The following is a 24,912-nucleotide window of genomic DNA, read 5'->3' on the forward strand; positions in this document are numbered from 1 at the left end:
TATGTGTGAAGGGAGGCTTGAATCTTAATCAATGTAAAATATATCGACTCATAATATGAAAAAAGGCAAACAAATAAGATAATATAATTAGTAAAGACCGCACTTTAAAATAAATAAATAAAATAGTTGCGGTTAAATTTTTAATCTCTTAATTCGATGTTGTGTGGCCCTTCAACCCGCAGATGGCGATGTTGCATTGCTGCTGATTTTTCGCTGGACTACAGGAGCCAAAACTTAACTTGGATTGGTTTTTTGTGATCTGATCATATACCACAATAAGGACAAGACGAGGATAAACAACAGCAAGATAATTTTATTGCATTACTTTTATTATGTGATGATACAGAACACTAATGGAAAATGACATCTATTAAACATAAAATCTATCTTTCCAGAAATAAAACGGAATATTGCCATATTTCTCAAAACCTCCAATGCATGTCAAAAAAAAAGCAGTGCATCGTGTCACATACCTTAATTAACAAGCTAGATCACTCCCTTCAGGCTTACCGTTCTGAAAAATCAGTGTAATGTTGAGCAAAGAGATAACAAGTACAGAAGTAGTACATGGAACAATAGATGACAAATCCAAGACTTGAGATAGTAATCTAATATTGCTGCAACAGAGGAATTAAAATATCGTGCACTTAATGACTCCGGATTGAAAATGTCTAACTATTCTAAAATACAATTTCACATTTTGTCTAATCTGTACAAATAAATTAGCAAACGAACAAAACTATAAACAATCCCTACAGATTTCTTGCTTTGCTGGCTCATATGAAGGCAACTCTAAACTACTGCAAAATGACCCCAGAAACACAGCAGTGCTAGTCACTCTTAAGAAAACACACCCCCACAAATGCGAATCGCTTTCTTGTTTCTTCAGCAGAGTCAAAAAGTCAAGCAGTCTATTTTCAAACACAATCTTGAAAATGTATTTGAAGTTTCAGCAGGGCAAGTTTCTTGCCAGTTTCAAAGTCTTTTTCCGGTAGCATGTTTAGATCCACCCTAAAAAGTGTTTCACTATTCATAACCAAGACATGAGTTGAACACAGTAAATAAAAAAGCAGAGCGGATCTTTCATATCCAAAGCACCTATATACAAACAATCACACATTAAGTTTTCAAACCCACCCTGGGTGCTGGACTCAGAAGCCAAACTGGAAGAAGAAAGCAGGGATACAAGCAGACGGCCACTATACAGACAGTACTGAACGTTTGTTAAAGGCTGGATTACACTAAATGACTTTTAAAAACAGAATTGATTTTAAAACAGCTTCATTATCTTACTGACTTCGTAAATAGTTACAGAGAAAAACCAGACCGCATATATTAAAAGACTGAGGATCACACAGGGTTGCCATGTCCACCGTTTTCCAGCAGAATTGCTGTTGCTGTGGGAATGGTTCACCCAAAAATGAAAATCAATTTGATGCAAAACATGTATGAATTTCCTTCTTCTGCTGAACATAAAAGAAGATATTCTGAATAATGTGGCTAACAAAATTCTGTATACTATGGAATTCAGTAGGGACCAGAAACTCTTTGGCTACCCACATTCTTCAAAATATCTCCCTTTGTGGGAACAACTTGAGGGTGAGCAAATGATAACAGAATTTTCATTTTATGGTGAATTGTACATTTAAAGGTTTGATATATTTTATATATTTTTGGTTCGACATATACATATATATATAAAATTCTGAAATGCTTCTATTGAAATATTTTATAACCTGTTCTAGATGTTACATTTACGTTAAGGGGGAGCTAGTAGGTAGCCTTTTAACTCAATTATGAAAACAGACTTTTATTGTGACTTCTAAGATGAAATTGTGTATAACGCATAACTGTGACTGTAAAATATGTATTTTAGGGATTTTTTTTTTTAATCATATTTGGGATAGGGTTATTGGACTAGTTTTGAGCTAGTTTTTGATTAGTCACTGGTTTAGTTTTGTTGACCTGGCAACCCTGCTTTTAAGTCTTTCCGGACACAACAAATGTCCTCAGAGACTACACATCACTGCAAGGAGACACAGATTTAAACAGCACGTGTGTCCTAAATATTAATGTTTGGTATTCTCTTAACTAGTAGAATCAGAATCTGTAAATAAAAAAGCAGTAGTCTGTGCTCATCATACACAATTTTCTATGAAACCTTTCTTCGGACGACGTACTCGTCCAGACTGTACAAATTGGGGCAAGAGTAGTGTAGTGTATTCCAGACTTTTAGCTAGCATGATTTTTGTATTTATGCATTTATATTTGATATTGTCTCCTTATTGTTTCCCTTAAGTAGTATTATTCTTCCTTTGGCAGGCCCTTACTGGCCTCAGCCTCAGCACTGCATTCTGGGAAGTGGGGAGGAGGGGCAGAGTGAGGAGAGGGCAGAGGTGCTGATGGTGCATTGGGGGTTGTTGAGGCTAAAGGCTCAACGGGAGTAGCACTCCTAGAGTCCTCCAGTTGGACAGATGAGCGTCCCTTGTGGGAGCGTCGTCTCTCTGGGTGGGTGGAGGAAGGGCTCTTTCCTGGAGGAGGGGGGCTGCGGTCCTGACGCCGGCGAGAAAGCTGGATGGTTTCCTTATCTAGAGCTGTGTTCTACAGGAGAGACGCAATATGTTAATGTTCGAATGAGGTGCACCCACCCAAAAATGGAGAGGAAATTGAAAACAATTCAGTGGGGAAAGAGTAAGTGAGATGAAGTTATGATCTGGGAGGTCAAGAGAGAGATCAGTTTAATCTTAAAGGCACATTGTAAACCCCGCCCATGTCAGACAATTGAACATGACCGAATTTCAGAATTAAGTGTTATGCTGATAACTTATCCAGATTTTACATTTTAAACTAAAATATTATATGGATTTAATCTCAAGTCTTATAAATAGTCTTGATCTTTAGTATAGAGATGTTAATGATGACAGCCTCCATATAAAAGACTGGATTTATGATTAAAAAATAAAAAATACAAATGTTCTCAATCTTCTATTTATTTAATAAAACACACAAAAAAAGAAAAAAAAAATACACAAATCAATATCATCTTTTGTGTTCTTCAGAAAAGAGGCAGGCACATGAACAACATGAGGGTGAGTAAATGAAGTACATTTTACAAGTAAGTAAATTTAGTGTGTCCCTTTAAGCAATAAAGCAAACTGTTCTGTGTTTTCCCCATAGCTGTAAGAAGAAACATGTTCAAACTAAGACAGTATGCATGACCTGGTTTCACTGAAAAGTCAGTACTATTGATCACATCACAGGTGGGAGAAGACCACCGCAGTAAAAGAGACTGGAAAGTGGCAGAGAGTGATAAACACCACTGAAGTTCATAACAGAATTAAAGCGAGTCAAGAATTCTCTAAGATGACAACTTGCCATGTCTTGTAGGCGAAAAGGATCATCTTCAGTGATGTTACTGTCACTTTCTCCCAGTAAAAGAGTGTATGTGTGAGGAGACAGGCGGGGAGGGAGGAGCATAGCAGTTAGTGTTAGTACATACCATTGCCTTGGAGCTAGTCAAAGGATAGCAATGCCATGGGGAGAGCAGAAGCAGAGGACAGAGACTAGTCTTACTCACAGAGCACATACAGCACAAATTCATACACAACACTAACATAACCTCTAACACTTCAGCTGTGAGACAGCTCACAAGGACTACTTCAGAAACACTCAGTTTGCCTGATTAAAGCAAAATACAGCCACTTAAAGGGACAGCTCACTCAGAAATGAACATTCGGACGTTATTCACCCCCATATGCTTCCAAACACACATGATGCTATTTTTGTCCTGTCAAAAAAAAAAAAGCTGTCAAGTTCCAGAAAGGACAATAAGCACTATAAAAATATATTAATATGTGCTTATTACTGCACTTCGATACAATTTTTAACTATTTGTAGTTTACTGGAGTATTTTAATTTTATTTCACTACATTTCAAATCATAATAATGTTTTCATTTGTCTACGTTTTAAAAAAATGTCATTCCTCGTTGCATTTTGAACTGGAGAAATTGTTATGCACTACCAGATGTAGCAGTGTTCCATCTTTATTTGACCCTTTAACTCTAGCAATCTCTATTCTAATTCTATTCTTAAAAAACACTTGCACTCTATATTCATTTACTAACTGCTTGTTTTCTTAAATCTTTTCTAATCTTTTAGTATTATATTTGTTTTCTTTTTATTAATTATACAATTAACAAAAGAAAAAGATGCCTCTAACATCAGCTTGCTTGATACTTTTTCTATTCTATCTGTTTTTTTTTATTTATTATATAATTTAAAAAACAACCTTGTGGCGTATACTGCTAACTGAGGCTTGTTATAGCACTTCTATATCATTGCTCTTTTGTTGATTTTGATTGCTTCCAATGTCCTCATTTGTAAGTCGCTTTGGATAAAATCATCTGCTAAATGATTAAATTTAAATGTAAGTATACATTAAAAATGTATTTCTTCTTATCAAAGTTACAAAAGTGATTTAGTCAAGACCAGGGAAGATTTTCTCTCTTTTGTTGTTTGATTAACATGAATGACAGACAGCAGGAATGTTAGACTGCTGTCACTTTAAGAGCTGCCTGTGTCCAATATACTGTTACACGTGTTTTCATTCTCAGATGTTTACTTTCACTTAACCTAAATTACTGTGTTTACGAGGATACTTGCAAAGACAGCATTTTGACACATACAAGTGTGTGTATTTAACCATTCAAGGCCTAGAAGCCCTCCATTCAATACTCCTGCACTCTATGATCACTGTCTTCACGTGTGCACGCCTCAGAGTTTCAGACAGAGCGCACGCAAATAGCTAAATTTATTCCCTTTCTATGCTAATTGCATTTTAACAACTTAAAGTCACTCGGTTTTAAACTGCAATGCTTAAAAACACATGCAAATTGTACATTTTCATGACCACGAGCGCAGCAATGTGAGCATTTAACCGCGACAGAGAGACGATAATCTCTACCAGTTGACACATTTTGGTTAATCGGTTAATTATTTGTGCATTACCATCTGAACGGAGTTTAAAAACTACATAATGTTAAACTAACCAGATTAATGCCTCAGCAGTTTCAAATAATATAAAAAGTCGTATTTGCGTAGTTCCTCTCAACACATTTAGCAAAATGTGACATCTGTTTTTATATTGTATATTTAGATTTGGCAACACGCAATAATTTTTTCTAACTTTTATAAACTATCTGGTATATTTTCTTATTTTTGCACAAATAAATTATCAGTAATTTTAAGAAGTATTCGTGTATTATGTAGATTTAGCAGAAAGATAGAGTACATAAAATTGCTAATAAAAAAAAAAAATTATCAGTCTGTACTTTTAATACTTAAGTACTTTACTTTTGTACTTTTAGCCATGTAAAATTCAAAAGGAGTCCTTAATACTTTTACTTTCACTTCTGCCTGGAACATACCAAATTTTCCATAATATTTTTTTTGATAAAACCTGACAGATCATTGTTGGAATTACATGAGGGTGAATAATTGGCAAAAGCATCATATTGGGTTAAGCTATTCCTTTCATTGGTACATTCCTCAGCTGTGGACAAAATCAGTTATAAAAAAAGAAAGTAAAAAAAAAAAAAAAATAGGGTGTGTTTGTACCCTATTAATACATCTAAATATACTAGCTATTAAAAAAGAAAATAAAACATTTCATTGAAAGGAAAAACAAGTAAATCATCATTTTATCTATAAAAAAGAAAAGGAAAAAAATCTAAATAACTAAATAAAACCTTTCAGTGAACTATTTAATCCAAGGCAATTTGTGTACATAATTATGCATCTCTCTCTCCGGGTCATTAGATTTATTAATTTAAATTATTAAATTACAATACTGCCAGAAGATGGCAGAGTTTCATATTCTCAGTCCTTTGAAATTTGTTTGAGGATGCTGGCAGCTGTCATGAAATAGACTGTCTCTAGATTAGGTAACAGAGAGAGAGAGAGAGAAGCCATTGGATTGCAGTGTTAATTTTACAAGCAGTCAGTATTGCATGCACGCCAATACAAACCTTTCAGCTAGAGCCCAGAAAGAAACAATATACAGCAATAATGTGCAAAGAAGCCATATGGCACAGAATATAAGCCATTTAAAGAGCCACCATGAACATGGAGTGGAATGAGAAGATGGAAAGACAAAAAGTGGACCAGATCATGGTTGGAACATGAGGTATGTTATGATTGTTGTCTAGAATTAGATGCAAGACCAGCAAATGCTAAAAAAAAAAAAAGGGGGGAGGGAAAAAGAGGCATCAAAGTGCAGAGACTGCTAGAGTTTAGTGAAGTCAAAGAAATCAAGCTCATTAAAAAGAGGTTTAGGTTTGGAGTCATATACCCCATATCCAGTGGTGGACATCACTTTGGGTCTTGGGAGAGCAAGGAAGGGGTGTAGATACAGCCCTGCCCTTACAGATCAAACTGTCAAACGAGATTCACATCAGAACACGTTTAGCCAGAGTCTCTGCTGCTGCTTTTTTCCCAAGCAGAAAAGTGAACAAAAAACTGACCTTTTATTTAATGTTTCAAAAGCTCAGGGTTTTTACAATGTATTTTAAATGAAAATGATGCCATAAACAAATGTTTCCTATACAATGAAGGTCCACTAATATGATACTTATTCATTTTATATACGCCCCAAACAATGAATGACATTCAGTATTCTTGACCATGGCAATCCAGACAAGATGAAGACCAGTGACAACACTGAAAACACCACATTAGCAGAGACAAACACCTTAATGACAGTGAAAAGAACTGAGACACAAGTCTGGCAGTGAGGGGTTTATGGTGCAGTGAACTGGGATGGGAATTTAATAAGACATGAAGGTGGAAATGGCTGAAAATGCTTCACTCATGTCTGCCTCTGAGCTCATAAAGAACATTCTGCCAAGAAATAAAGGGATTATTATAAGTCCTTCAGCGATTTTCAAGCACTATGAAGAGCAATACTGACCACACTTTTGCTTGGTCCTGTATTTAACATATCTTTTCTAATATATGTATCCAAATCAGCACATTAGAATGATTTCTAAACGATCGTGTGACATTGTAGTAATTGCTACTGAAAATTCAGTTTTGCATTTTAAAATACATCCATCAATTTATTTTAAATAGTGAAAATTTATCTGTAATTATGTTACTGTTATTGCTGTATTTTTAAACAAGTAATTGCAGCCTTAAAAGATATGACATAAAAAAATACAACAATCGACAAAATCTAATGACTTACAGTCATTGAATGTGAGCATAAAAACCAGCACACTCAAATATATACAAAAACATAAGTCTTTGGTTAGCTCTCATGGATTATGGGTAATGTAGTTTTTATACATAAATTTGGCTATTAAACACAAATATTTAAAGAGATTTTCAAAAGCTGAATCACATTAATCATGGTATGTCTGAAAGGTTTATACATTATGGAGATATAGAGAAAGTGAATGGGCAGTTTTCTAAAGTCATGTCCAAATTCATATCTCTGGCATATTTTGTCCTGCGCTTGCTTACAATGCAATAATCTCTAATATTTCCTGAGATTTAGCAGTTATGTAAGTCATGAGCTCAGAGGGAGACAAACTGATTGATTTGATGCCGGTGTCCACAGTGGCTATAAATTCAGTAACGGCTATGCTTCGGAATTATTTGTAATCCAAATGACTAAACATTAGGGGCCGAGAGGATGAGATTGGTTATTTCTTTAAGCGTAGCATATTAACAGACGACAGCAGCTGCAGTGATGATGTGCAGACTGTTTCTCATGTGTGAGTGTGTGTGCTCACCACAATCACAGAGACTCCAGGGGAAGTGTTGCTCTGCTTCTGCACAGAGTTAAAGTGCTTTTTGAGTTTACCTGCCACCTCCATCTTCATATTGTTTTCCATTGCAGCATCCTCCTGTTGGTTACAGAAGTGGATTAGGACAGGCCAATCTAATGGTGAGCAATATTACTGTTCTCCAGAGCATTCAGACGAAATTGTGGGTTTCAGTTTGAAAAATAATCGAAACCACCACAAATAATGTTTCATGAGTAAGTGTGCGGGCGAATCCCTTGTGGCCAATCAGGTTACTTTACATGCAATAAATACATTAGGTGTATTATATTTTTTTAATTGAAATCTGACACTGTAATTTAGCACAAGTCACACATACATGAAGCACTAAACCGTTTCACACACATTTACCGTGACCCAGGGGTGAGACAGCACATCCTCCGCTGTGTATCTGGCCTCCACATTCACCTGCAGCATGTGACCAATCAACTCCTGTAACAAAACCATCATCATATTTTCAGTAAACAGTCTTCAAGACAGTTTTCTACATTTTTAGCATTAAAACAGAAAAGGTACCAAATGTGTTTGTGCTTAAAGCTAAGGAATTATGGTAGGTTTCAGAAAAGGGCTTTTAGTTTGTAATTTAGCTTGTAAGACATTAGTCTAAGTGAGACATTTAGTCTCAATTTTGATAGAATTTTGATAGAAATTATGACACATGGGGCTTATTTAAGACCAGACAGACTGATTTCCAGTAAAAAAAAAAAGACCATTAAGATGCTCTAAAAAAGGTCCTGTGCTTGTCCACATTTGCATGCACAGCAAAAATTCTGTCATCCGTTGCAGAGAAAGATGTTAGAAACCCAGCACGCAAAACAGTTCTAAAACTGGATGGGGTGAATGTGAGAGGAGGAGGATTTGAATGAGATGATATAATGATGTGAGTAGGATGAAACCGAGTAGGGTGCAGTCAGAATTGAGAACAGCATAAAGAATGAAGGATGTCGAGATAAATAAGTGAAGGTGAGACAGTGAGTTCTGAAGCATGCTAAAGGAATAGCTCTGGCCAAAAATCAACATTTCCTGCAAATTTACTTACGCCTCAGGTCATTCAAGATATATATGAGTTTGATTCTTCATCCGAACATATTTGGAGAATTTTAGCATTACATCAGTTGCTGATGCTCGGCAGTGAATGGGTGCCGTCAGAATGAGAGTTCAAACAGCTGATAAAAACATTATAATAATCCACAAGTAATACGCACTCCAGTCCATCAATGAATGTCTTGCGAAATGAAAAAAACTGCATGTTTGTAAGAAACAGCTCTGGAGAAAGCAATATCATGAATAGAGGACTTGCATTTTAGCTGAAAGCTATGCATTGAGTATAAAAACAATTATGGATTTATTACAAACATATTTGTCGATCATTCTGAAGTTTGTATCAACTCATTCTGACGGCACCCATTTACAGCAGACGATCCATTGGTGAGTAAGTGATGTCATGCTAAATTACTCCAAATCTGTTCCGATAAAGAAACAAACTCATCTACATCTTGAATGGCCAGTGGGTCAGTACATTTCTAGCAAATTCGACATTTTAAGAAAACCTTAAGTTCCTTTTAGTGTTTTACTCCTTGAAATATTGTCATGATGTGTTTGTCTGTACTCACTTTAGCAGAATCTGTGATATTGTCCCAGAAGGGTGATGGGAAATCTAAACGCCCCACCAGGATCTGATCAAATAGGTCCTCCTGGAGGTTATTCTCACTACAAAAACAAATGGCAAGCACAAAGACAATTAAAACAACTGCTGAGTACAGTATATACAAAACATCAGCAACATGAACAACATGAGACTAAACATTAGACGGTAGTTTATTAACATGAAAGACTGAGCAGGTATTATAGTGGTACCTGCGGAACGGTGGGAAGCCACATAGGAGGATGTAGGTAATTACTCCAGCTGCCCAGATGTCCACTTTTAGCCCGTATCTGAGGTGACACAGTTAATAACATTCAGCCCCCAGCATTTTAAAGGTTATCAAACAGCTACTCATGCCTCCATAGCAATATGACTTCAGAAAAACAACGATAATCAGCGATTCTTACCCTGACTCTGCTATGATTTCTGGGGCAACATAAGTGGGCGTTCCACAAACAGTGTACAGTGGGCCTTCAACCACTGTGGCCAAGCCAAAATCACCCAACTTTAAGGACTTTGTGCCATTAGGATACTCACACACCTACAACACAAATAACAAAAGGCAAAAGGATTCTTTTAATCCATTTACATTCTTTCCTTCTGGACATACCGTAAGTCATTTTTATATGTACAAAGTGCAAAGTTGTTTAGTTTGTTGAAATACACCGTTTTGTATTTCTGCACTGCTGTGTATGTGTTGTATTTTTCAGATTTATTGTCACTGTGCAAGGTGTGGAGGTGTGTATACCTGTATTTTGCATATTTAATGTCTCTTTTGAGGGTTGTCTGTGTATATGTGCATACCAGCAGATTCTCAGGTTTGATGTCTCGATGGACGATACACATCCGGTGCAGATATCTGAGGGCTGCCGCCAGGTTGAATACCATTACACTAGCATCTCGTTCAGTGTATTTTGTTGAGGAGGTGATTGAATCAAACAGATCGCCACCCTGAAACACACAGATGTCAATACAAACAACTAAACATCTCTATCTCTGTATTTTGCATAAAACAGACTTTAACCTAGAGGTAACAAACATGTTTCTGCCTTTATATGGGGCCAAGAGTATAATATTGAATGCAGCTATTTAGTGCAATGTAGCTGACAACAATACACAGCATTTACAATGCATTTAACTTTCCTATAAATTCAGGGTGCATCTGAGTTATATATTATATTATATTATATTATATTATATTATATTATATTATATTATATTATATTATATTATATTATATTATATTATATTATATTATATTATATTATATTATTTATTTATTTAGCTTCATTTTCTTTTTTTACATGCACTACAGGTCAAAAGTATAAATGTTACAAAAGATCTATATCAAGTAAATGATATTTAAAAAATAATGTTATATTTGATATTGAGTTTTACCATCAAAGGAATAAATTCCATTATAATATATATATACTAAAAATAATAATAATAGTAATAATAATAATAATAATAATAATATTATATATATATATATATATATATATATATATATATATATATATATATATATATATATATATATATATATATATATATATATATAATATATATATATATACTGTTATATATATATATATATATATATTAAAATTAAGTTATTTTAAACTGTTTTCATATTTAGAAAATTTATTTTTTATTGTATTTTTGATTAAATGCAGCTTTGGTAAGCATTATTTTTTTTATTTAATTTTACAGATTACACATTTATGAAAGGTAGTGTCTGAAATATATATATAAAAAAATTGAAATAATTAAACAAATGTTGCTGTCAGTGTAAATTGATGAATAATGCACAATAAGACCAGAATTAATTATCAAGTAAATATAGCATCATTTTTTTTATGTTGTCTTTAGTGTAGTGTGGTGAGAAGTGTGCAATGTTGAGAGATGTATAAACTGTGGTGACTAACAAACAGTACCTTCACAAGTTCCATGACTAGATAGAGCTCGGTGGGCGTATCCACCTCCTCAATCAGCATGATGATATTAGGATGCTTAACACGCCTCAACACTGCCACTTCACTCTCGATCAGGTGCTCCTGTGTGTTCAAAGCATGTGTCACAACAAATTCCCAACCGTTAAAGCAACTCTCAGCAGTCTTTTGTCTTCAGCTGCCAAGGCATAAATCTGCATGAATTCCTGAGGTTTGCTCTTGCAGGAAACCAGGCAAACAGGAAACCAACTTCCTCGGTTAAAGCGCAAGCTAAAATTAGATTATGAGACATTGGCCAAAAACTCTAATATGTTATGCTGTTTACATATCATTCATACAGTGCATGGCCAAAAGTATGTGAACACCCCTTCTAAAAAACTGGTCTTGCTGTTCCAGTAATTCTAGTGAAAATGATTCAAATTTTAGCAGCATACAATGACATTACAACTTTGTTGCAACAGTTTGAGAAGACAATTTAACCATTCCAATAAAAGGATTTAAACCTCTAGGATAAATTGGGTCTCATCTGTAGACCTTTTCTCTCATGACTTGCAAAAACTGCAGCATGCTGGATAAATGGCAATCCATAAAATATCTAATCAGCCACATTTCAGACCACTGAGGCATAAATAATTTGCATTGCAACTTTACAGCTAGTGCTCATAACGCATAAGCAGCTATAACTGCATTGTCATAAGGATAAAATATATGTATTACCAATAAAAAAACAAATGATAAATGTTTCATGGACGGTAAGGACTATTTATGCATGGTGTTTTCTCAGTTCATGCTCTCCATTGGCTAGCTGGTGTTGCAAAAATCTGTTAAATCCAACTCACTTTGCCTCTGCATTTGATTTTATCAATGATCTTCAGTGCAAACTCCTTTCCAGTGGATCTATGGAAAGAGACAGAACAACAGATGGAGGTTAATTATGGTTTGTTTTGAGTGCATTTAATGTGGATGTCCTTTGAGAGCACAAGAAATCTTCCTTTGAACATTTAGCCTATAACTACTGTAGAGGTAGACAGTATTCTTTATGCATTTTAATCAGTGATCATGACAATAACAAGCTTAGAATGGAAAACAAACAAACTGCATCACAATTTAACTGATCCAAAGAGCCATTTTATCTTTTTCTTATTTTCTTACCGTTCGACACACTCCTTTACCACGGCAAAGTTCCCATCACCTATAACTTTGCCAATTTTGTACTTGTCCATAATTGTGGAAGCAGCTAGGTTCCTGTTTCCATTAACTAAAGGGAACAAACCAATGCATTTAAACACATCAGACTGAAAGAATATGATTTTCATACCACATGATCAAAACTAAGGTGAAAACAATGAGGCAGGGGAATGTTTCGTAAAATCCCCAAATAACAAATTAGCCCCAACATCCGCAGCCAACAGTTTAAATTTGGTTAGTGCACTATGCAGAAAATTGCTGAAGGTCATTCTGACTCATGCGCTGCTGAGCAGGGACATTTGCTCATACACTGCCACCACAGTGTGTGAAAGTGTGGGAGAGTGTGGAGTGGAGCGCCTGAGCAAATGTGGCACAGAGTGGCATGTGTCAGCACTTTCAGTGCCAAATCTTGTCATACCCCTGAAATGCCCTTTGGGGACTTCTGGGCTTGAAACACAGTAAGATCCAAGGTGAGTGAGTGCATGACAGTGATTCACTTCAGGTGGATGTTTACCTTCAGGGCTTACACTGTTGTTGAGTTGTTGGGGAGTCTCTGAGGAGCCATTCACATTGGTTGCAGAGGAGTGATGTGCAGGAATCTGCAAACAGAGACAAAATAAGTCACAAGACCTAAAACATTTAGAACTCCTTAAAAGCACTATTTATGTGTTTTATTTACATACTAAAGTGATAGGGCTGGGCGATATAACAACAACAAAAAAGTATGATATTTATTCCGTTGATATGAAATGTATTAAGTGAGGGATTTTTTTCCCTAATCAGATGAACCATTAAATCAACCAAACATCAAATGTAACCCAGTATAAGTGTTTTAAGTAGTAAGTAAAAGTATTCAAGACAGGGTCTTAACCATAATAGACATTATTTAGATTTATAGTTCATCAATATAGGTTTTTTGAATGACAAATTCTTAAACATTTACATGTGTCAACTTTGCCATCCAAGGAATAAAAAAACATTTTTAAATATAAATTTTATATATATATATATATATATATATATATATATATATATATATATACATACATACATACACACACACACACACACACACACTTTCAAAAACATTAAAAAAAATTACTGTCCCTAAACAATTGTGTAGTTTTACTAAACATAAACCTCCAGTGAACATTTTCTGAGTGATTTTAAGTATTATTTTGATTAAGTAATTTAGATGAATTTCATAAAAGGTCATAAAACAAGCTGCATTTTTGTTGAATGTGCTTTAAATATGAATATTCATTATTGGTAAAAAAAAAAAAAAAATTAAATAAATTAAATAAATAATAAATAAATAATTCACATGTACTACCTTCCTGATACACAAATCCATATTCCTGGCAAGTAAACACATGCTATTATAAGCATTAAAAGATAAAATATCAAACAGTAAAATACATTTTGGAAAAGTATGCATTATTACCTTATTTCACTCATTTCATTACATAACGACTAACAGAATATATCACTTTTTATGAGTGTAAATGTTTCTGTGTCTTTTACTGCATATACAAAAGATTAACATTTCACAGATATTAAAATGTCTTTACAGTCAACACGATGCGTGATACAAGGATTGCAAAACAAGCCAATGTCCAAATAAAAAAAAAAAAAAATCGCATTGTGATATTTATAACCAAATCATCACAAATAATGGATGCTTATTATATTGCCCAGCCCTGGTAAAAACAAAAGCAATGCGAACTGGTTATACCGTAGCAGCTATGCGATTATACTAAACCTTCACATAAAGCATAAAATGTATAATCAATAATACACTGCCATCTGACACTGAGCGTCATCCTTAGTGAAATAAATGGTTGATGAGGAGACAAGAAAAGAGCTCTCCGGAAGACAAACTGCGTGTGACTGACACAAAAATATTAGACCCAGTCTTAAAAGATTTTAAATGGTCTGGCAATCAGTATGGTTAAAAAGCCTGCATGTTATCTTTATACAGCAGCCAAATAAGAATTAAACTGAAGTGACAGTGACATGTGACTACGTAAGCCAATGGAAACAAATACTGGCAGCATCCTGGTTAAAGCTGATTTAATAGAGGCCACAGGATTCCTCTAAGCATACGAGTACCAGTTGGGTATTACAAGCTTTTTTGAAGGATTCAAATACTCCAATGGATTGTGAGTTAAAATATACGGCCAAATAGTATGCTGTTAAAATGACTGAATCGATCATACAATCATTTATGTAAGATTCCCAACTGAAAACTTGTATACCCAGAAGGAACTGCAGCTCATTTGAATGGCGCTACAGAAGGCAGAGTTTCATAATACCTGTACAGAGAGACGGAGGGGGACTCCCATCCGCTTGTTGCAACTAAACTAAAGGCAAGTGGGAAGATATTTATGTAACCACAACGTTGTCGCATTTGGTCTAAAATTAGCTTGAAATCTCAGGAACAATGTGCAACGAACCAGCCTGACAAGCAACTTTCCATCAAACCACTCACCCAGCTATATCTCCAGTACAATAAATGGTAGAATACTATGAATAATTTGTACAATCACAAGTATCTGAAAATAGCATATTTCTCAATTTGCAGACATTGGTTTTATATAGCTTGTTTTTTAATACACTTTTCACTAAAATTGAACTTTCACATCTCAGAGACCATATTAGAGTTCCTTAGGGAAAAAAAAAAAAAAAATTAAATAAATAAGGCAATTTATAACAAACTGTACAAGATATTAAATTAATATGCTTAAAATTTGCAAAATAAATTAATATTTATCCATTTCAATTCCAAATGTTTGAATGCTTTAAAACGCCATGTGGAAGAATTCTCCTTTTAATTTGTTTTGTAAAGAAAAAGAAAATTGAGATCCCATTTGAGATTTCCCTATAAGTAGTTGACTAAGGGAGTATGTGCCAATATCTACCACTAATCCCTCTCTAAAAACGAATCAAATTGTCTCCTTGTCATTCAAATTCTCCTTGTGCTTTCAAGAAGCTTTAAAGATAGCGCACCCGTACGAGAAGAAGCTTACTGTGGGCCGGACAGGTCAGTTAAGCAGATTAACAGCAGGAGTTCTCGAGGCTACGATCATAATTGACTTTGACCTTTGGTTTAATTACAGATCTGCAGTCAGATCTCAGCAAGATCTCAATGCCCAGACTCACAATGCTTCTAAGAATAGGAGTGATTAGGCCTATCAGAGCGGATATTCTGTTACAAGTGCTGATGAAGACTTCAATGTCCTTAGAAGATCATGTTGAAACCATCCTGATGCTAAACCCCCACTATACAGACAGCTACTGAACACTCTCTAATGTTGTATGGTGTGGAGACTCTAATAAGGAAAATCAGGGGCAAGTTACATTTTTTAAATTGTTTTTAAATTGTTTAGCACACAGTATAGGAAAAAGTGACGTTATAAAGTGTCATCACTGTACCCTGAAGAAATTTAGGGGCGTTACAAATGCAGCTTCAATTTGTTGTGAGGGTATAATTGATGTAGCTTCACTAAACTCTTTTAATCCGGATTGAAGCGTTATGATGCTGTCATCATCCAGAAGCCTGATCTTATTTTTGACTTGATGAAGAAATAATCTATTCTAAAACTCGCCGTGTTTTGGCAGTAAACTGATTAGCAGCACAGTGGAAGCCTGTTGCCATGCCGACGGGTTTACCTTGAAGTTGCGCATGCTGCGGGGGCTGGTCGGGGACGAACTGGAGGATTTGGCGGATCTGGGGGTAGTGATTTGGCTGTTCGGGACTCCATTAACTGAGGAGTGTGACAGGAAGAGGGAGGGAGACAGAGAACAGAGAAAACACAATGTCACACAGTGTTACTTCTGACACTGCTTATTTTATGCTTAGATATTAGATATTGTCTTAGATATTAGTAACGGTGTTATCTGTAAGATGATATTGCCTGCATAATATCAGCTGATCAAAATTTTCATTTACATCATCAAATTTCACTAATTCATTTTCAACCAACCTGTATGACTTACTTTCTTCCGCAGACAACAAAAAGGCAAAAAAAAAAAAAAAGCTTGTTTCCAAATGGCGAGCCTATTTGACTTCCCAGTTATCTAAAATCATATTGTTCCCATTCATTGCAACTGTAAAATATTTTTTGTGCAATTTAAATGTGTGATTACAGTCATAAGCTGTGTTGGGGGTACATATTACAAGTAATGCTAGTTATGTAATCAGATTACTTTTTAATCCACCATTTATTCACTGACACCATTAATGTCCCCATGCTGAGAGAAAGTGGGAGTGAGGTGTAGAGGCAGAGGTGTTTCGTCCAGCCTGAGGCTTATTAATTTCACTTTTGGCGTGAAAGGTCCTTTACAGTTGGCAGTTGTTATATATATATATATATATATATATATATATATATATATATAAAAAAGCAAGCATAGCCCAGATGACAAAAAAAAATAAAATAAAAAAAAAATATATATATATATGGAAAAGGAACATAAAGCATTACATTCCATAAAAAGTAACTAAATAATGCAATTAGTTAAATTTTTTATTGATTAACACAATAATGTAATGCAATACTTTTAAAAGTAACTGCTCATAAGTGAATTTAAATTAAGTTTGAAAGTTATAGGGGAGGGGAATGACAACTAAAATTCTTATTTTCCTCAGACAAAGCTATTATATGACTTCAGAAGACTTTTGCAGTGCATGAGTCATATGAACTACATTTACGGACATTTAAAGAATCTTTTTTTTTTGCAAATTGACAACACATGGTCACCATTAACTTACACTGTTCAGACTAAAACAGTGGAAACATTATGTGTCCTAAAATAAATAAAAAAAAATCACACAGCTTAAAAATTATATAAATGATAACAGAATTATAATTTTTGGGTGAACTATGCTTTTTATGCAGAACAATGCATCTTTTTTTCTACTTATATAACACGTAAATTATAAAAGTCTTCATCATGTTAATGTACTTATTCTCAACCAACGGGGCCGGGGTCCACTAAGGGGCATCATAATGATTTAAAATTGCTTAAAATTAGTCAAGCTTTTATAAAGGTTTTGCATTTTTATAACCTTATTATGTAAATCACAAATAACTGAACAAATAATTCAAATTCACGGGTTAAAAAGAACCACGAAACGTATGGAATCCAGAAATGTATAAAAATTTACATTTTAATTAGAATTATTTTAGTTGCTAATTTTAATATATGGACTCCCATAGTCTTCACAGCTGATATACCAGAGGAAACTTACCAGCCTAGTCACAAAGTTTGACAACCACTGTGTTAGTGCACACAGTTCACATGTACATTTGTCAGACATACTTACATTCCTTTAGGTATATAGAGAAAATGAAGTGCTGGCTCAATGACAGGAAAAAAATAAACTTGTGTGAAGAAAAAAAAAAAATATGACCAGAACTACCAGAAATGTGTACAGCTACATATGTATGAGCAGCATAAGTCTCCTTGGCTCAGAATAAGTCTCTTAACATGCAAACACAGCAAGTCTTCATGTGCACCACTCACCTGCAGCCAAATCCACAAAGGCTAAATCATAGAATTGACAAGATCATTGTAAAGGCCACGTTAAAATAATGTTATAAAAACAATTAAAACACGGTTTAATATATCATTTCACCCAGATACAGTGCATCCTAAGTGCGTCAGAATCCGCAGGGAGCAGGGATTTGTAGAAAAGCTGCTCTTGGCATTTCCAGCTGAGTTTGTCGATGGGTGCATGAGCAGATTTCTCTCCAGGCATGCAAGAGAACCCTTAGTTCACGGGCACAGGAATTTAGGGTGTACTGCATTAGCCCTTCTAAGCAGAAAGCAGATGATGATGCCTGCATTTAGTGTACACATCCAATTTGGTATGTCTGATAGATTAGAGTATATGCATGCCAGGGTTCGGGGGAAAGTGGCCAGCGAGGGAGTTTTAAATAGCTCTCTAGACTAGCTGATGGATTTGGAAGGCCGTGAAGGAGAGCTGTTATCGTGATTGAATGCTGCACCGAAGGGTTAGAGGTCATGTACAGCTCATTCCATAGATGAATGTCCTTTAGGTCATTCAAAATCATGTGTGGAAATTCTTCAAGGATGTCATAGGGCTGTCAGATTCTCTAGTTGTCAGCTCATAGGTTAGTCTTGGTTATGGTAAAGAAAATGTGATTGAAAAGAAAATGAACACATGGCAGCCCACTTTTTACTTATTTAGCTTGACAGAGGCACTGTGAAGATGTGGTCACATTAGAGAAATTTTGCTGACAAAAAAGATCTATTGACTATTATCAGTAGACTTTCAAAGCAAGCTACGGCTGTCAATGTGGTGAAACCATCGCGCAAAAAAATTCAGATTGCAAAGGGATTTGCTGAACAAGGGTTAAATGTGACCACACCTTTACTCAGTTCACTTTTGAAGAGGTTAGCCAATCATAACTAAAGTGATTTACCTTTAGAAGTCTTTAAGGTACGATAGCTATACTTTAGCTTTAATTCTAAGGGTCAAAGAGAAAATGAAAATGGTCTTGTAAAACTAAATTATGACCATTTTTGGTTTAATAAACCTTGAGAAATACTTACTTGGTGATTTGACTGGAGATTGGCTGTTTGCTGAGAATTGTCCTGCTGTTCTTCTCACTAAAGTAGGAAGGAAAGCAATTTAACAAGGAATAGAACCGAAAAAAATGACAGGAAGAAACATGTGAACATCAGTGATTGACTGCTGCTGTTAAGAAATGTTACATTTTTAAACAATCGTTCATTTGGTAACAGGATTGTGCTAGTGGTGGTGCAGTGTATCCTCACCAGATCCAGGGGATTTGCTGCGGCGTGTGGATCCTGGACTTTTACTACCAGAGTATCTCACAGGGGGAGCAGAACGAGAAGAATAGGAGGACTTGAGGACCTGACATTCTGGACACAGAGACAAAATAAATGAGCAAAGAATGTATATGCTTGTCTTATAATGTCTCCTGATGCCTCATTTGCAAACATTCCCAAAGACACAAGAAAAAATAGGAGAACTTGCTTTTTCCACCCATTCCAAATAATAATCTCTTTGGTTGACTTATTATACTTTACATTTCAAAGGTTCTGGGATTTTTCTAAATGTTTTTGAAATAAATCTCTTACACTCACCAATTAATTTGGTGAAAAATACAGTAAACTAATATGGTGAAAATGTTATGGTTTTCAAAATTTACTTATTCCTGTGATATCAAAGCTAAATGTTCAGCATCATAACTTCAGCCTTCAGTGTCACATGATCCTTGAGAAATCACTCTAATATGCTGATTTACTGCTCAAGAAACATTTCTTATTATCATTAATGCTGAAAAATGCTTTAAACATCAACACATGTATTCATGTTTATTTATTTATTTTTTAGTAACAATAAAAGTATTGCAATGTTGCCAGACATAAGATAATCATTGTACTGCATGATAATTATCGTACTTGTATAATAATTTTGACCTCTGTACGATGTCCGATGAAAAACTTCCCATAATTTACAATAATTTCAGAATTTTGTGGGAAAAGGATAAACAGCTATAACAAATTTGTATATTCTGCAAGACTGACTCGTGTACAATCATTTTCTTCCAAATACGATCATTTTGAGCTTCTGGTATGACACTTGGACATTAACAATCTGGCAACACTGAAGAAAACATTATGTTTAATTCTACGGGGCAAAGAGAAAGTGGAAATGATGTAGTAACTAGTGCAAAAAACCTTGACTAATGTTATGATACATCTTCAGGAAATAAAATCAGGTCAGTAAATGTCTTTACTGTCACTTTTGATCAATTTAAGGTGTCCTTGGTAAAATAACTGTATTAATTTCTTTCAAAAATACTACTGACCCCAAACATTTGAATGTAAATATATACATTTAGTCATTTAAGCATGTGCCACCATTATTGACTCTGAAAACGGACACACAGACAGGACAGACAGGAACATACATGGATACACATACCAAAGCATGCTTGTATCAGGGCTAATACAGATGCCTCTTGCTAAATGAGTGGTATCTGCTGACATACTTGTTCCAAATTCACATGTGCCAAGAGTGTGAAGCGATCCACAGAGGCGTAATCAAATTTTCTACTCAAGGCCTATGAAAGCAGAGGGTGCAGAACTTTAGTAATGAATGACTCATACAGCAGCTACTGGGCCCGATCTGTCCTGTCGATTACACAGCACTCGCTAATGACGCCGAGCAGTGATAAATTAGCTGATGAGTACCAGATCGTGGAGTGATGAAGACAGAACAAGCTGAATGACATTATTAAAATGCCATTACTGCCCAGCTAATCTGTTTCTTGGAGCTTAATTTAAGCATTTAACAGCAGAATCTAAAGGAGAGAACGTGTAATGAGTTCTTTAGTTCCAAAAGGTTTAGATTTGTGGTGGGCTTGCGTTTTAAGGACACTCCACTTCTGCTGCAGAAAGAAATGGTTGAGCAGTAAATACTGTCAGACACAAACTTACCGTTTCATTATATTTTTGGAAAAGTCCTACTTAACCTAAGTGGGGCAGCGAAGAAGAACTAGGACAAAATGGCAAGCAGATGAACTAAATTCACACAGCTATGAATCAAGATGTGTGTGTGTGTGTGGTAAATTCTACTGAAACTGGAGGCATTTCAACAAAACAGGATGAAAATTATAGGCATTTTGGATTTTGTTTGAAATTCACAGCTGCAGATTGTCTTCACTTCCACATCTGCATTATCATGTTCACTAGCACACAAACACAGTCTACACAATGAACAATGGTGAGGAACTGCTCATAACAAGGTCACTTCCTCTGACGGTTGTGTTCATTCTGGAAAAAGAATCAATTTTTGCAGCCCAGTGAATGAATGTGAATGAATGAGTCCATCATTGAAAAGATACTATTAAAATACTATCACTTATTTTTATGAAGGTGACAACTGTGTGGTGTTTTTTGTGCAGATAAAAAGATATTGGTAAGTTTATATTAAAGCTGATGATAATTTTAACTAGCATTTACTTTTAATATCAATGCTAGAAACATTTTGCTGCGATTTGTTTTTAATGGAAACTGTAACATTGTAACATTGTAAATGTCTTTACTTTCACTTTTGATCAAATTAATGCATCCTTGCTGAACAAAAGTATTAATTTCATTACAAAAAAACTGACCCCAAACATTTAGTAGTGTATGTTAATCATAATGCAAACAGTTACAAACCCGATTCCAATCCGATTCCAAGTACAGTTGGGACACTGTACAAATTGTGAATGAAAACAGAATGCAAGGATGTGGAAGTTTCAAATTTCAATATTTTATTCAGAATACAACATAGATGACAATTCAATGTTTAATCTGAGAAAATGTACAATTTTAAGGGGGAAATAAGTTGATTTTAAGTTTCATGGCATCAACACATCTCAAAAGAGTTGGGACAAGGCAATGTTTACCACTGTTTACCACAGGAGACAAGTTGCTCAAGTTTAGGAATAGTAATTTTGTCCCATTCTTGTCTAACACAGGCTTCTAGTTGCTCAACTGTCTTAGGTCTTCTTTGTCACATCTTCTTCTTTATGATGCAGCAAATGTTTTCTGTGGGCGAAAGATCTGGACTGCAGGCTGGCTATTTCAGTACCCAGATCCTTCTTCTACGCAGCCATGATGTTATAATTGAAACAGTATGTGGTCTGGCATTGTCATGTTGGAAAATGTAAGGTCTGCCCTGAAAGAGACAACGTCTGGATGGGAAAATATGTTGTTCTAGAACTTGGATATACCATTCAGCATTGATGGTGCCTTTCCAGATGTGTAAGCTGCCCATGCCACACGCACTCATGCAACCCCATACAATCAGAGATGCAGACTTCTGAACTGAGCCCTGATGACAACTTGGGCTGTCCTTGTCCTCTTTAGTCCAGATGACATGGCGTTCCAGTTTTCCAAAAAGAACTTCAAATTTTGATTCATCTGACCACAGAACAGTTTTCCACTTTGCCACAGTCCATTTTAAATGTAGCTCAAGATTGTTCCAGATTCTCTTAATCTTTGGATGATATTATGTTCTGTAGATGATGACATCTTCAAACTCTTTGCAATTTTTCTCTGAGAAACTCCTTTCTGATACTGCTCCACTATTTTTCACCACAACATTTGAGGAATTGGTGATCCTCTCCCCATCTTGACTTCTGAGAGACACTGCCACTCTGAGAGGCTCTTTTTATTCCCAATCAATAAGTTGCCAATTGACCTAATAAGTTGCAAATGGGTCCTCCAACTTTTCCTTATATGTACATTTAATTTTTTTGGCCTCTTATTGCTACCTGTCCCAACTTTTTTGGAATGTGTAGCTCTCATGAAATCCAAAATGAGCCAATATTTGGCATGACATTTTAAAATGTCTCACTTTCAACATTTGATATGTTGTTTATATTCTATTGTGAATAAAATATAAGTTTATGAGATTTGTAAATTATTCCATTCCTTTTTTACTCACAATCTGAACAGTGTCCCAACTTTTTTGGAATAGGTTTTGTACAATTAGATTAATGCTTATTTTTATTATGAATAGAATTACTTTTATTAGCCAAAGCAGATGATGATACACTGATGTTTCACTAATTTATATAACCAATACAATAATAGAAAATGGACAAATAAACATAAAAATGGTATCATTTGTTTCAAATGCATTAACAGCCACATATCTGTATCCATGAATTGTGTGTTCCTAGATGTGTAGTGAAGGGATACATATATATTATAAGAGTTTAGTATGAGAGACATTGGGTTGAAATGAAGTTAGTGTTTAGCTGAGCCTACCGGTTATAAAGGCTGTGGAAGCCTTACCACTGTGATCCAACACAAAATCGTCCTGCGCGTAACGGTACTTTTCAGGCCCGCACGCGATGAACACGTCATCGTCCCCGAAAAAATCTTGCAAACATGTTATCTGGACAGAGAGAGGAAGGGGTGGGGGAAGAAAAAAAGAGAGAAACACTGTTTGAGAAATGAATGGAAGTAACCATGTGGCTGATGAAAGGATAAAGCGTTTAGTAGTCCACAATACTGCCCTGCAGAAAATCTAGACCAGGAGTTTGAAATAACAATAGCTGGACTCAGACTGTTTGCATTTATATTTTCACAAATGGATATAAACATAATAACATCTAAACATAACTGAAAGTGCTACACTCTCATTCATAGCTAAAACCACGGTTGTAGAATTGTATCAATGAGATATTGTACTTTCAGCAAACTGATGTGGGTGCAGATTCCATGTCGGCCTACCAATAGCATAAAACACACTTGAATTTTAAAACTGAGTCAAATAACCTTGAATACAGCAAGAAAATGGAAAACGTAAAAAAGGATGGATTTAAGTTGTATTTCAACTGAATGAAGAAAAATACCTGGGAAGGCCAAACATGGTCTTTTAGATGCCGATGCACGGAAATAAATTTTTTACTGAAACCAAAAATAAAGTTTACATTTTGCTGAAAACCAAAAATAAAGTTTATTTAAAGGGATAGTTCATCGAAAAATTACAATTATGTCATTAATTACTTACCATCATGTTGTTCAAAACCTGTATGACCTTTGTTCATCTTCGAAACCCAAATTAGGATATTATTTATAAAATCAGAGAGCTCTCTGACCCTACCATAGACAGAAATGATCCTTACATGATCAAGGTCCACAAATGTAGTAAAGACATTGTTACAATAATTCATGTGACAGTGGTTCAACCGTAATTTTACAAAGCTACGAGAATACATTTTGTTCTGTGTGCAAAGAAAATAAAAATTATGTATTTTTTACAACAATTTGTCTCCTTCACATCACCCTGGCACCATTTTGGAAGGTATCACATATGTAAACAACGTACACAACATATGCATGTGGATATGTTGTTTGCACTTTGATCTAAACATAAACAACATATCCGAGTACATATGTTGTTTTGTATATGATACTCTCCAAAATAATGACAGGGTGATGCGGAGCAGACAAAATGTTGAATTAAGTTGTTTAAGTTGATTATTTTAAGGATCTCCTTGCTACATTTCTGAGCCTAAATCATGTAAGGATCCTTTCTGTCTATGGGAGGGTCAGAGAGCTTTCCGTGTCACGATCATCAGCTGGAGTGCCCATGAACTCCTATAGAGGGCCCTCCACTCAGGACTCTGGCATGTTGTATTTCCATTTCCAACTCCATTCCCCAGAATCCCATGCTTAGGTCTAATCACCACCAGGTGTTCCCCATTACCACTACCC

General features: G+C 35.2%; 1 protein-coding gene across 10 annotated transcripts in view; it reads right to left on the reverse strand.

Moving 5' to 3' along the window:
* Positions 1–295: 295 nt before the first annotated feature.
* dclk2a (doublecortin-like kinase 2a) overlaps positions 296–24,912 on the reverse strand; it is a 52,577-nt gene continuing 27,960 nt past the window's right edge. The window contains exons 3-19 of one of the 10 annotated variants that reach the window (XM_026260626.1): positions 23,458–23,587; positions 19,441–19,548; positions 19,216–19,272; positions 16,306–16,400; positions 14,949–14,996; positions 13,148–13,232; positions 12,598–12,703; positions 12,285–12,342; positions 11,431–11,550; positions 10,295–10,441; positions 9,898–10,031; positions 9,703–9,780; positions 9,459–9,555; positions 8,191–8,277; positions 7,795–7,908; positions 3,500–3,512; positions 2,445–2,601 (exon numbers count right to left, since the gene is read on the reverse strand). In XM_026260626.1, the coding sequence (XP_026116411.1) occupies positions 2,585–2,601; positions 3,500–3,512; positions 7,795–7,908; positions 8,191–8,277; positions 9,459–9,555; positions 9,703–9,780; positions 9,898–10,031; positions 10,295–10,441; positions 11,431–11,550; positions 12,285–12,342; positions 12,598–12,703; positions 13,148–13,232; positions 14,949–14,996; positions 16,306–16,400; positions 19,216–19,272; positions 19,441–19,548; positions 23,458–23,587 (1,494 nt within the window). In that variant the 3' untranslated portion in view covers positions 2,445–2,584. Of the gene's footprint in view, positions 2,602–3,499; positions 3,513–6,350; positions 6,434–7,794; positions 7,909–8,190; positions 8,278–9,458; positions 9,556–9,702; positions 9,781–9,897; positions 10,032–10,294; positions 10,442–11,430; positions 11,551–12,284; positions 12,343–12,597; positions 12,704–13,147; positions 13,233–14,948; positions 14,997–16,305; positions 16,401–19,215; positions 19,273–19,440; positions 19,549–23,457; positions 23,588–24,912 lie in introns of all 10 variants that reach the window. The other 9 variants (XR_003288254.1, XR_003288253.1, XM_026260627.1 and 6 more) reach the window with 9 other exon arrangements.

This window comes from Carassius auratus, unplaced genomic scaffold, assembly GCF_003368295.1.
Source record: "Carassius auratus strain Wakin unplaced genomic scaffold, ASM336829v1 scaf_tig00215565, whole genome shotgun sequence".
Lineage (NCBI taxonomy): Eukaryota > Metazoa > Chordata > Actinopteri > Cypriniformes > Cyprinidae > Carassius > Carassius auratus.